The sequence below is a fragment of the Nomia melanderi genome, chromosome 8, assembly GCF_051020985.1.
Source record: "Nomia melanderi isolate GNS246 chromosome 8, iyNomMela1, whole genome shotgun sequence".
Lineage (NCBI taxonomy): Eukaryota > Metazoa > Arthropoda > Insecta > Hymenoptera > Halictidae > Nomia > Nomia melanderi.
This window is the reverse complement of record NC_135006.1, coordinates 6,273,716-6,286,398: the sequence shown is the minus strand read 5'-3', so window position 1 is coordinate 6,286,398 and position 12,683 is coordinate 6,273,716. Positions and strand designations below refer to the sequence as shown.

The window sequence follows — 12,683 nt, the reverse complement described above, 5'->3', positions numbered from 1 at the left end:
CCAAAAAAATATTTGGATGCATGCCCTCAGTGCCGTATGCTTTTGTTTACTACGCTTCATAAGATAATTTCAATGTACCGATGACAACGTGGATTAGCGGTGGGGCCACAATTTTGTGCAAATAGACATACAGTAGGTGGGAGCTTATCCCCAGCACAATAGAAGTTGATAAGGCACTGATACAAAGCATGACATGTTCGTTCACGGAATCAGTCGATCTGTCGGCAGCGAACGATACACATCGTGCATTTACGTAACTTCGCGATATCGAGTTAACATAATTAATTAATACGTTTAAGTTGTACGTTCATATTAAACCGCGTAACAAAATGCAAATTTGAAAAAAAAGTTTTAAATATAAACATAAACATTTTTATTAATTCATCATCGAAAAAATATAATTTGTACGAAGTTTTGATTGAAAATAATTTAAATGGTTTTAAAATAATGGTACCAAAATCTAAATTGGAAACGGTATAATTTTATATTTATTCTAGAAAGTTATACTAATTTGAACATCTGATTTGTGCTTGTGTGTGATACAACATTAAGATAATCCCCGCATAGGCGAACTGATCCTGAAAGTGATCTATGCCACGGTTCTACAAGGAGAATGCCAACGACGCCATTAAAAATAGATATGCTTGGTATGCTTTGTCTCGTTTATGTATTATTTTATTAATCACCTGGAACGCGTGTCCGTAACGCGATGTTAGTTATCTATGCTGTTGAAAAATAGCCTCTGTCCCAGCGCTGCGAGTCGATACGCTATTTTTAATAAAATTAAATTATCTGTAGTTCAAATTATTTTTACCTTCTGAACTCAACATAGTTGCGAACATATAAATAAGGAAAATACTTTTCTCTCAAACTTATTAAACTATTAATTATGTTCATCCGTGTGATGTTACACTGCGTTTCCCCTACATGGGAAGCTCATAAATATTTAACAATTTTCAAACATTATATAATACTGTAGGTGTGCGATCATACATTGGAACTAAACAGTATTTTCCAATCACCTACAGTTCCAAGCGTAACACGTATCAAGACAAAAAAATGACAAATCTCTCAATTGTAATACATATCCGGCCTCAGTCTTCTTCAGCAGTACACGTAAAAATGACAGAATTTCCAACACCTAGATTAATTTAAGTAAGTCTACAAGAATACTGGTGCAATGATATTCCTTTATCTACATGCGTGTCACAGTGCATCATCGTAAAACTGTACGACACAACAAAGCTTTAAACTGGTCCCTCAAGCTTGCCACGTGGTGAAAACGCGTCGCGTGGTGTGAGAGGTGTGTGCGTACGTGCAATCCGGCATACAGTCGCAACTGACCGATCTATGTACACATGTCCCATCAAAATCGTATTAGTATTGATAAGTGAATTGGCTAATTATGCGACGACGGTATTTAAGTAATAATGCCGCCGGCGGGGATACATAAATACATATATACGTGCGCTTCTTTGAAATTGAACGCATTGACGCATTCACATCGTTAATCGCATATTCTTCTTCGATGTAGCTTATTTAATCGTAATAGTGGCGACGTATATAATCCCCCCTTTCCCGGGAGATTGATAGAAGAAACTTTATTTTTAAATCCCTGTTCACCTATACGAGGGTCGTTCAGTGTACACAGGGTGTCCAGAAACACGAGGTAATGAAACATCGGATTCAGGATTGACGGAATGAGCGTTCCGTTTGTAAATATCGGCTCGATGTTTGCAAACACGACCTCGGTTTATTTTGAACGATATCTTTCCTCGTGCAAAGTCCGCACCACGAGTTTCTGATCACCCCGTATATACGCATCGCGCGATGAATGAGATTACGACGAATGTTTCACGGCGATTTAAAAAAAGTACGGACGCGCTTCCTTTTTTCTGGGGATTTTTTTCACGCGGCCGTGATGCACTGATAATTATTGTATCCTGTGGTGTATTTTAATGCGCGAATTTGCGCGTTGTTTCTAAATACTCGGCAACGCGGCTTAAATTTTACGTTGGTCTTCGAAATGTTTGCATTTAAATAAATGTTGTTATTGTAATATATTTGTGTGAATTCTTTGGTTTCGAAGTAAAATTGAATGTAAAGACGCTTAAAAAATGGATATTCGAAGTGATCTTGTTCAATTTTTACAAGAATTTGCAAAAATGCCCTGTTGCGAACGCGGGAATTAACGCGTGGACTGCTACGGTGAACATCGATCACCGGAATTTCATAATTACTGGAAAACAATTGTAGTTTGTGAGATAACTGATGTCGAATAAAAGTGTTCAGTAGGTTAAATAACTAGATAATGGCGTAACGTAAGAATTGTGATATCAAGTAATTAATAATTGTCTTCTTATAAAGTTACGAAGGGAAAACAAACTAAAAAAGTAGTTAGTTTTGTCATTTGGGAATTAATGGAAAAGTCATGGTAAGAAAGGTACGTGACATTTTTTCTTGCTATTCAATTATTTCTGTTGGCATTGGAAATAAAAAGTAAACCAGGAAATGTTTGCACAATTCGAAAGCAGATATTTCACTGCGATAGGTAAACAAAAATTACTTAAGGCTATCTTAGAGGTCATCCCAAGGTCATCGACATTTTTCCTTCGTATATAAAGTACTTAGATGCTTTTTATGACGCGACACCACGATGACGACTTCTGACACAGCATTGAAATCTGTCGTTTTATAATGAAATTTCTGTAACACCGAAAATTACGACTGAAACGTATACTTTTTAAAGTAGCATTGGTAGTGCTTATAATTGGAAGGAAAATCAAATCATTGCTTTCATTTTTATAAGATGAGTTTAACGAACAGTACACAGTTGACATTAGAGACTTCTTTGTATCTTTAACCCCATGACATGTGATTCTTTTCATGTTAATTAGAAAAGGGAAAAATACTCGTTACTTATTATCACTTATTATGTAACATATATTATGTTACTTATCGTTAAGATGTTAAAGATTGATAACGGAAAAGTAATATTTAATTTTTATTCCAAAAGACGTAAACAACATTTGAATTTATCGAATACAGTTTGAAAGTTTAAAAGTCTAAAATTTTCATTATGAGTCCGACACGATACTAAAGGTCAAGGGGTTAATAATCATACTCCAGTCTCAAAGAATTGGGTGAACAATCAGTTTTTTTTATATTTTTCTGGCGACACGCGTGTTTGCGTCGCGCCGAGGACTGCTCGTAAGGCACAATAGCTCGCGGCACGATAATTCCAGTTACGTGAGGGTTATCGCTTCAGTTTAGTACAAAGGTGAACGACGAAGTCGATAGCCCCTTTGTTCGTCGAACCTATCCGATTCACGGTGGCTGCGGCGAGTTCGATGACTCCCACGCTTCATCGAACGATCCAGACTCGACCAATCCCGTGAAACGCAATGAATTTTCCATTTGCGTCGAGAACTTTGCGATGTCTAGTTAATATACCATTTCACTTTCTCTAATATTTCTAAGGGGAAATGTATCGTTCGTGATTAATCATCTTCATCCGGATGTCGATGCATCGAATAAATTAATCAAAGGCGAAGCACGTGTACGCAGGAACTCTACACGAATATTTGCGATTAGTACCGATAATTAACGTTATTTATTATTGTTATTATCAAATATACTACTTATATAACAGTGTATTTACTCCGAAAGTCAAGTTTTATGAAAATGTAATGTAACTGATTTTTTGAAAGGCTATCTAAAACATCGTGGATGAAGTAAATTGCAGAACTTTTCACCGTTTTCAGCTGAAGCTCGCGAATGATGAATTCTTATTGGCTCGCGATTGTGAGTGATGAACTTCTTTATTCCCCTTCGAACGATAACTTTCCGATAAGCAGGAGTTGTTCTGTAAAACAAATCGGGGCTAGGAATAATATTCGATGTCAGTAGTATTTATCGGCTGACGTTAGTTCTCGTAAAGGGTACAATCTTTTCCGGATTGCGCGTCACTAATTGTAAAATGACCAGACGTTTTAAAATTTGTGGCAATTAATATACATGGATGGAAATATGCGATGAAAATTGTATATTACGGACTATTTGCAACTGTGCCGTGAATGGTCGGAATAGTTGTGAAACATTATGCGAAATAATTTCGATGTAATGGCGAATGCGTTCCGGTAGATGCGTGTTTGTAATGTAATGCAATAAAGGAATGAACAGTTTGTCTACCGACTGTTTTTTAATCTACAGAATATTAATTAACTTATGCGAAAATGAAGGTTTTTTTATATGTTATGTGTGATTGAACAATAAATCTATTTATATAGATACGTTTTTGAAGGTTTTGTGAAAATTCATCTTGACCTTGAAATTCAACGTTGAATTTTCTTAATCGTGATTATACAGGAATTCTTATAATTAATCTAGGTAAGGTCTGGGTAAGGTGAAATGAAAAAAAAGAATAATTATCATATAAAATGATTTACAGGTTTTCCTTTAATACAGGACGATTCCAAAGGTCCTTCTGACATGTATTACACTATTCCAGTGTATGCTACAAAAACAATATTATTATTGAATTCTTTTATTACAGAATTGTTAATTCTTTACACACAGTGCCATTTGGTTAGCGATGCTGCAAACTTCTAATGTTAGATGTTCAATATTAAATTTCTGTTTATCTTTAAATATCTGGATCAGGATAGACCCAGCCATCGCCGTTCGTTAAAAAGTACCTTGGTAGTATAAGGGTTAAACTAGCGACGATCTTTCGAATCGTTCTGTAGTTGTCCAATCGGAAATGGGATAGAGGATTCTCATGAGAAATTTTACATATTCGTAGAGGATGGTTCTCGTCCGAGAGATTGGCAGCCTCGTAGATCCGAGTACAAGGTGCCGCTGAGACTGTTGCGATTATGTTTGCTTGGAATGTTTCTGCCGGCCGTGTTGGTCGCGGGACCGATGTACTTGCGATATCGCGTTTATTCCGAGCAATTGTATCCTTTAGCCGTTTCCGATCAAAGGCTCATCGACGCCAAAGTGTCAACGACTTGGTGCCAGGTAAGGTACTTTTCAGTTTCGTTCGATAGGGTAGACCGGGGCGAATTGGATCATCTCTTTGAGAGTAAAGAAACAAAAATATTAGGACATTGACAATTGAAAATGAAAAAGAATCTGTACATCTTCCTATTGCAAATAAGAAATAGAAAATGGTAAATATAATTTGCGACGTAACAAATGTGGTCTGGACTCTTATTTCGAGCCGATTCGTTTTGGTCTATTCTATCTCGGCAAGAAAATTAAGGTTTTACCTCAATTGTTGAAAACTTAAATAACATTTCCTTTGTTAAAAACCCCAGTTAACTTCCCTTTGGAATTTTAAATGAAACTTTAATTAAAAAACGAAAATCATCAATTTTGGAGAGAAAAAGTAATTTGATACGATTAATTAATACGTGGTCAGATCACATTCCGGTGAATTTTGATCACATTCATTGACAGCTAACTCTTTGCTCCTCTTGTTACTCGATCGACACTCGTCGCCCGAAACAAACACTTCGAATATGATTAAATCTGCCTCCGTTGAGTATCGCGAATCTTTGCAGAGTCAAGTGATCAAAGTTAACGCGACGTTCAACGCTTACCTAATGAGCGAGGAACCGAAAGTGGAGAGCGATGTGCAACACGTCTCAATGACCAGACATCTGATCCTGGAGGACGACATGAAGGAGTACTGGGGGTTCTATCTTCTCCGCGGCAGCAGCGTCACTGTCTCCACCTGTGTCAGGTACATAATTAGATTGTTTAAAAACGGCCTACAAAACATACTGATCCAATTCGTTAAATAATTTTATAAATGTTCTTCTATTTTCTACAAATATTGTGAACTCAATGATAGATGGCCTGGTGCTTCACTAACGATAATTCGCGGGCACAAACATCTTCACGAATGTGCTTTTATCGGCGACGACAGTAGCGAGGAATTAGAGGAACTTCTGGAAGTCGCCAAAGAGAACGGACTATTCTTAGTCAATAAAACGAACGAGGTATGAAAAGTGTATTTTAGTAAATACTTAAAAAGGTAATGCGTTATAATATTTTTCTGTTATATTTGTTTCTGTCAGCAGTACTAGCGTATATGTTAACATAACTCTTTACATTCACTTCTACATTCATAGAGATTTATGTAAACACCTGTTAACACGTTAAAGGCTGAGCTCATTTTGTTTGCTTTCCATTTAGGCAGCAGGTAATTTAAAAAATTTGCATATAAACAACAGATATAACAGAAAAACTCTGTCTTTGTTTACAATGCTTTAGTAAAATTCATTACAAGGTATATGGACATATCATGCAATATTATATGATTTATAAAATATTGTTCCTCAAATATACTGTTGATCCCCAAAGACCAACGCCGCGTTCAACGTGTTAAGTAAATGAATAATTTATGCTTCGTGTAGGACAAAAGTCCAAGCAACGAGCCCAACAAAATGAAGAGAGTCCATCAGGGTATCCAGTTCCACCACAAGGACCAGGCTCTCCTTCTCAACAACTCGAGACACGCAGCGAACCCCACAGCGCACCACTACAACAGTAATGAGCTAGATGCGAAAGCGATGAGAGCAATCCTGACTGAGCTGTTCGTGAAAACCCTGGACACCAAAAAGAAGCAGAAGGAGAGCCCTCATCATCATTATGAGGGCACGTTCGTGGAGGAAGCGAACATCGATAAGCCGCCTATTCAATATTCCTCCGATTCGATTCTGCGAGCAATGGCGGACAAAAGCGTGGAACAAAAGACGACGGAACTGCTCGACAAGCTTTCGGGTAAACGAAGCGAGATTGTTCAGAATCAGAAAGCGAAAAGTGTAAAATCGGAGCGAATAAACGAAGAGCGTGGTGAATTAAAACAAAATGACGGCCAGCGGTTAATCGGAGAAGTGGTCGACGAGTTGCCAAGGACACCAGCGAAAGAAGCAACGTCTGGTGAAGTGTTTCGGGATGTTTTGGATAAAATCAGCTCGTTGGGTTTGCGCGGGAAAAAAATACTTAGGAGGCTCATGGATGAAATTGAGAAGCGTCCTGAAAGCGAGAAGTTGCGACGGGTGGTTGGCGAGACAATGAACGATCGGGATCTCTCCGAGGCCGAGAAACAGAGGAGACGAAGGGATTTGATCTTGTCATCGCCTCTTCACAAGGAACTGACCGAGGAGGATGAAGATGCCGATGTCGCTGTCGAAGAGGTAAAGTAACTGTTTTTGAATTTAGTGAATATTAAAAGGTTTTATTTATTTGTTTATTTACTTAGAGTACTAAGTATGCAAGAACCTTTGAAATTTGAAGCTACTAAAATAGATTTTTAACTTTTACAACCTCTGAAGTTTGAAGCTAATAAAAAAGTTTCATTACGAAATTATTAATGCTATTTCCTGTCTTCTTCGCTTCGAAACTTTCGTACGCGAGGATTAATTGATTGACACACCTTCAGTGGCAATTTCTACACGAGTGTCTTTTATCTTAGAAAATTGCGCTATTAGAATAAAATAAGCCTGTAATTCCATTGCTGCTATGCTAAGCTTCTTTGAGTCGGATGTTCTTAAGCGCGGTAGTAAAAGAGTGTTTAACATACATCCAAAAGAAATCATTGCAAATAACTTTACACTGATACCATTTAGTTTTCTACGATACAGAAAGAAGAAAATCATTCCCATCCAAATTGGAATAAAATATTCACCTCCTCAACGTAGTTATTATTCTTGCATATCGATGCAATTACAACGTGTTTCAACGTTTATTTTATCATCCCAGTAGTAAAAACTTTATAAATACACACGTCTAATAGAAATCATTAAAAACAATTTCTCATTGATTCCCACTTTCCTAAAGTAATATTATTTTTGCATATCGATCCGATCGGATTTCAAGCATATTTTGCTACTCGCGTGGCCAATATATCGTCAGCTTTTAATCGTTTCGTCGCGATGCAGATGGCGAAGGTTTAAATGTACTTAAAATCGAGTTAATGAGAGACCGTGGAAAATTTCGGAGCCCGCGATATTTCCTCTAAAACGCTGATAAAGAATAATACGTAGAAGCAAGATCGTGTCGCGTATTAACGAGGAGTGCCATTAGATGTGAATTTCGTTGTCGATCGTCGCGATACGGTTTATAAGTTGTTGTCAGGATGGCTCGAAAGGAACACTTCCATTTTGTCATTAATTTCGACGGTTAACACGCTCCGACCGATAACGGAGGCCAATTTCATGGATTATAATCAATCCTTTATCACCCGAGATAGATATCCGGCATTACTTATATTGTCCTCATTAGAGGCAGCTAAATCACATAATTGTTCCCGAGCCCGGTTATCTGCAATTTGCTCGTGAGTAATTCCATCGACGGAATGTTCGAGTGCGGCCTTATCAAGATATTTTCTAGACGGAGCGATAAATATTTACGCGAGACGCTTTCGGCTGGAATAATAGCCGAGATGTGTCGCGAATCCGGAGAATATCGATAGGGACGGCTGTTGTGTCGATGCGATAATGAACTGACAGTTTGATCGAGAGGAGAGATAACGGTACCACCGATCATGTCAAAATATGTTACCGGCTCTCGAATCTGGAATCGAAAGATTTGTTTCTCGGAAATGTTCCCTTACATAATTCGGGCACGTCGAATCATTTTGTTCGTAATATTCTCTCGCGAATGGGAAAAGAACTTGAATACGTTCGCTATCAGCGTTCGTTTCAGCTGCGATCTTATCAATTGTAATATTCTATTCAATTCAATGAATCTTCTTAACAAAATATTGAAAGAATGAAGCTAAAACGAGTCCTTGAGTTGCTACATGTAATGCCGTATCTTATAAGTTTAAACAACAATATCTATAGAATTAAATTAAAATGCATTTTTGTCGTGTTTCAAATTTGAAACAATAAGATTCTATTCGTATTCGGTTTATTTTGAATTTCTGAGAAATGTGAATTCTTCTTTCAACAGAATATCTAAGCAATTCTTCAACGAAAGGAGTACAAATATTACAAGAAATATAACGTATCGTTTTTGAATGTTTTTAATAATTCTGTAATTTACAAAGAATGCATTTTCGCATCGAATGTAAATACTTTGCGGAATCATAGATTTAGAAATTTCACAAATGATGCTGAGTTATTTAACAATATTGAAGTGTTTAAGTGTATAAAGGTATAAATTAAGTATTAAGTATTTAAAGATGTAGAAATCGTTGCTCGCCGAAATAATTGATTTGTTTTTATTGTATAATATTTCTTCACGAACATCAGGGTATGTTGCACCCAGATGGCATTGCCGAGGACAGAGGTACCGTGAATGAGACGATGCTGAACGACAGAAGCAACTCCGAGTTCTGGAGCTCGTTTAGCAGCTCCGAGGAACGATTGCTGGAGTGCGATGGGTTGATACTGAATCTACCCTTAACGCCGCACCGTCATTGCACACCGAAACATGAGAATGAGCACACTGCGGTTTCTTTCGCGAACACTGTTACATACAGGTAAGTAATCAGACTTCTAATTCTACAAAATTAATGTGCAATCGAATCGATCTTTTTTCTTAATTTTTGCATAGAAATTATAAGGATACATTTATTGAGATTTCGTTTGATTCATATCTCAGTTTGCCCGTTACTAGAACAGCTCATTTAGTAATTTTGACTTCATTCTGTAATTTTAGATTAATAAATGTTAATGTACTGCTAAATAAGATATCGTTTAAACTTCGCTTATCGTCTAATAAAGATTAAGAATTGAGGATCTCTTTATTCATATCTGAGTAGCTGTAGCAATTATAGATGCGAGGCAATACATTTTCTTATATAACACGATTAATCAATATTTAACTTCCTTTCAATACAGCAGCATAAATTGGAGACTCTAGTAAATAGGCTTCCTGTAGATAAAATATTAATCCTATCATTGGGGATGATGAAGTTTTTCGTAGCAGTCAACGTGATAATACTAACCGTACCGCGAACTGGTCAAATGGTCGATTTAATGATTTGATTACAAATTCTGCGTTTTCTTTCGTTCATTTAACTTTATATCAATTCCTGTATTATCCGATTAATCAGTTTTCCAATTCTTGTCTTTCTTTTTATTACTGTTTCCATTAAGAAAAATATCATCTAACTCGTTTACGTTTCCTGTTCGCCTCTTTTCTCTAATTCTCAAACCGTGTTTCCCCACTTCTCAAACCATGTTAGACCGAAACCGTTCTATAGAAATGCCGTGTTATGTGGGGGTTACCTATATATACGTTATATATTTTCACAGAGTCCCCGTAAACGGTTACTATTTTTTCGTCTTCAACTCCGAGAACGAGATCCAGCCGAACTACGTGCGGGTGAACTTCGATCTTCTGAAGACCGTTTATAATATCTCGAATCCGGTCCATGAGTGCAAGAACAGCACGTCCGAGTGTTCGTTGCCGTTCAAGATGTTCAGCAATGAGAGAACGGTTCTAGAGCTACCGTTGAGCGGTAACGATTCCCAATGGAACGAGGAGTACGTGGTGGTGTCCACGTGCGAGCCGAGGACTTCGATTTATCTGTTCTGCATTATTTTGGTGCCTCTGCTCATCCTCGTGTTTGCTTTTCATTGACATCACGCCGCAACGGCACGACGGAAGGACAGTATTCTGATCTCGCCGATGCTCACTTGTAAATAGTAGGATTAAGTTGACTTGATGACGACGAATCGTCGCGACAGCGCAACAGTATTTTCCCTTTCCTCTACTTTCGATTACATGCTGCGATTCGCTAACTGTGTAAATAGTTCTTTCATGGTGAAACGCGAACGATTCGATGGTCGAGTTCTAGAGGTCAAATGGATACGATGGTGGAGTTCTAGATTAGTTGAATTCTAAGCCCAATTGGTGTTTACCCATTGTGGGTTTGACGCTAAACTACCGGAAGGATCAGAATGACGTTTTGAATGTTCTTTTTTCTAAATTTTATATGATTTATAAAAGAAATGTTAATAAACTGGGTTAAACGTTATTGATGCTGAATTATTATTCTAAGCAGTGTTAGAGTAAATTGATTTACCACAATGGAAAGTAAAGCATAAATGAATTTTAGTGAATTAACTTATGTAATTTCTATGTACACAGTAGACAATTTGACTTTTTGGTAATTTTAGTGTTAACATTGTGTCGAGGACTCGTGGATCTTCGAATGAATGATTTAAAAATTATATTTCGAAGATTGACAAGTAACATCTGGATTATAAACTGCGAATTTCTGTAAGAGTTATGAAAGCTTAGGCTGAAGTAGGTAAACTTGTTTGAAAATGTTTTTTCACTAGTCACTAATTGTGAGAAATAGGCTTAGCATACTGACGAAACACTAAGGAACAAAAAATGTATATTAATTGTAACTTTATTTTTATACTTTTCCGAATTTAGAAATATTAAAGAAATAAGAATACATATGAAATGATGATGCAGAATTAGAGGACTGCAGTGTAATTGCAGAGGACTCAGAAGCTGCGATAAATGTCAACTACTTGTTAGAAAATGTTTGATGCTGTTAGGTCGTTAATAATAAACGTGTATATACATATTATCGATACGCTTTGTACATTAGTACCACGTGAGATTTGTTACGTATGCTAATGGATATTGTATAAAATATTCTAATGAACAAGGTGTAATTAATGACAGAATTATTTGTAATTAAGACTCTAACGAATGTAATCGTTAATTGGCAGCGAATATTGAACACATAAAACATTCATGTTCACGATATAGCGCTACGGAATATCCTTTGTGTTATTTATTACAATTTGCTTCTTGTTAAATTATGTATAACGTCATTTTATTTCACGTAGACTCATGCGGCTAAGATTTTTTTATCGTGAATTGTACCTTATCGATCATTGTGGGATTAAATACATGTTTAGAGATTGTATAGCTGATTTATATTTTTAATAAAAAAATTTAATTAACCGCATCAGTCGTTTATTTACTTCTTTTGTACATATATATGTAAATCAAGCATTTATTCTAGAGAAGAGTATCGATGCAATTTGAAAAAATACGCGAAGAAATTGAACATCGGTTTTTGTGATTATCTCGAATAGACAAACAAACTTTCTTTCTTTATAGTTCCATAGTAGATACTGGATTTTGATAGCGGAGAAACGTTCTTAAAATTTAAGAACGCCATTACTTTATCTTCAATTTATTAAGACTCTTAAGAACAAAAATGACTTTCCTTTCATCCCTTATTCTTTTAACCAGAATCAATAGGTGACTATAAATGATCTCTAACAACTTCTTCCACAATTATTGAAAAAACATAAATGCTTCTTCGAAAAATGATTAGACTAGTTGATTGGATAATTATGTAAACTAAAATACAAGTCAACTGAATCTTAACCAAAATATTTCCATAAAAAAAATTAAAAAGTTCGATACATCCGTTTAGTAGTTTTAGTGTTAAATCACTTTCAGAAATCTCTATTTTGCATGAAGATCCGTTGTCTAAACATTAGTCAGATAAACCAGATAAGTCAAAAAGAAGAAGAAGAAGAAGATGAAGGTAAAAATATATACGATAAAATAGAAGATAAAGTATAAACAAGAAAAGGATAGTACAAAGAAAGGGGTTATAGACAACGGGTTTTGTAAGGGATTGTTTCCCGGCGAAAAATTCGTGTGACCGAAAACGACGATAA

The 12,683-nt window shown here is 36.3% G+C and overlaps 1 protein-coding gene across 2 annotated transcripts; it reads left to right on the top strand.

Moving 5' to 3' along the window:
- The first annotated feature begins 12 nt into the window (after nucleotides 1–12).
- Nucleotides 13–11,964, top strand: LOC143174823 (uncharacterized). 2 transcript variants are annotated; one of them, XM_076370125.1, is made up of 7 exons: nucleotides 13–647; nucleotides 4,805–5,022; nucleotides 5,568–5,749; nucleotides 5,861–6,008; nucleotides 6,426–7,208; nucleotides 9,270–9,499; nucleotides 10,278–11,963. In XM_076370125.1, the coding sequence occupies exons 1-7, from the start codon at nucleotides 614–616 to the stop codon at nucleotides 10,603–10,605; spliced, it is 1,923 nt and encodes a 640-aa protein (XP_076226240.1). In that variant the 5' UTR covers nucleotides 13–613; the 3' UTR covers nucleotides 10,606–11,963. The 2 variants fall into 2 exon arrangements, with proteins under 2 accessions (XP_076226240.1, XP_076226241.1); XM_076370126.1 differs by lacking the exon at nucleotides 4,805–5,022 and having other exon boundaries at nucleotides 10,278–11,964.
- The last annotated feature ends 719 nt before the right edge of the window (nucleotides 11,965–12,683 follow it).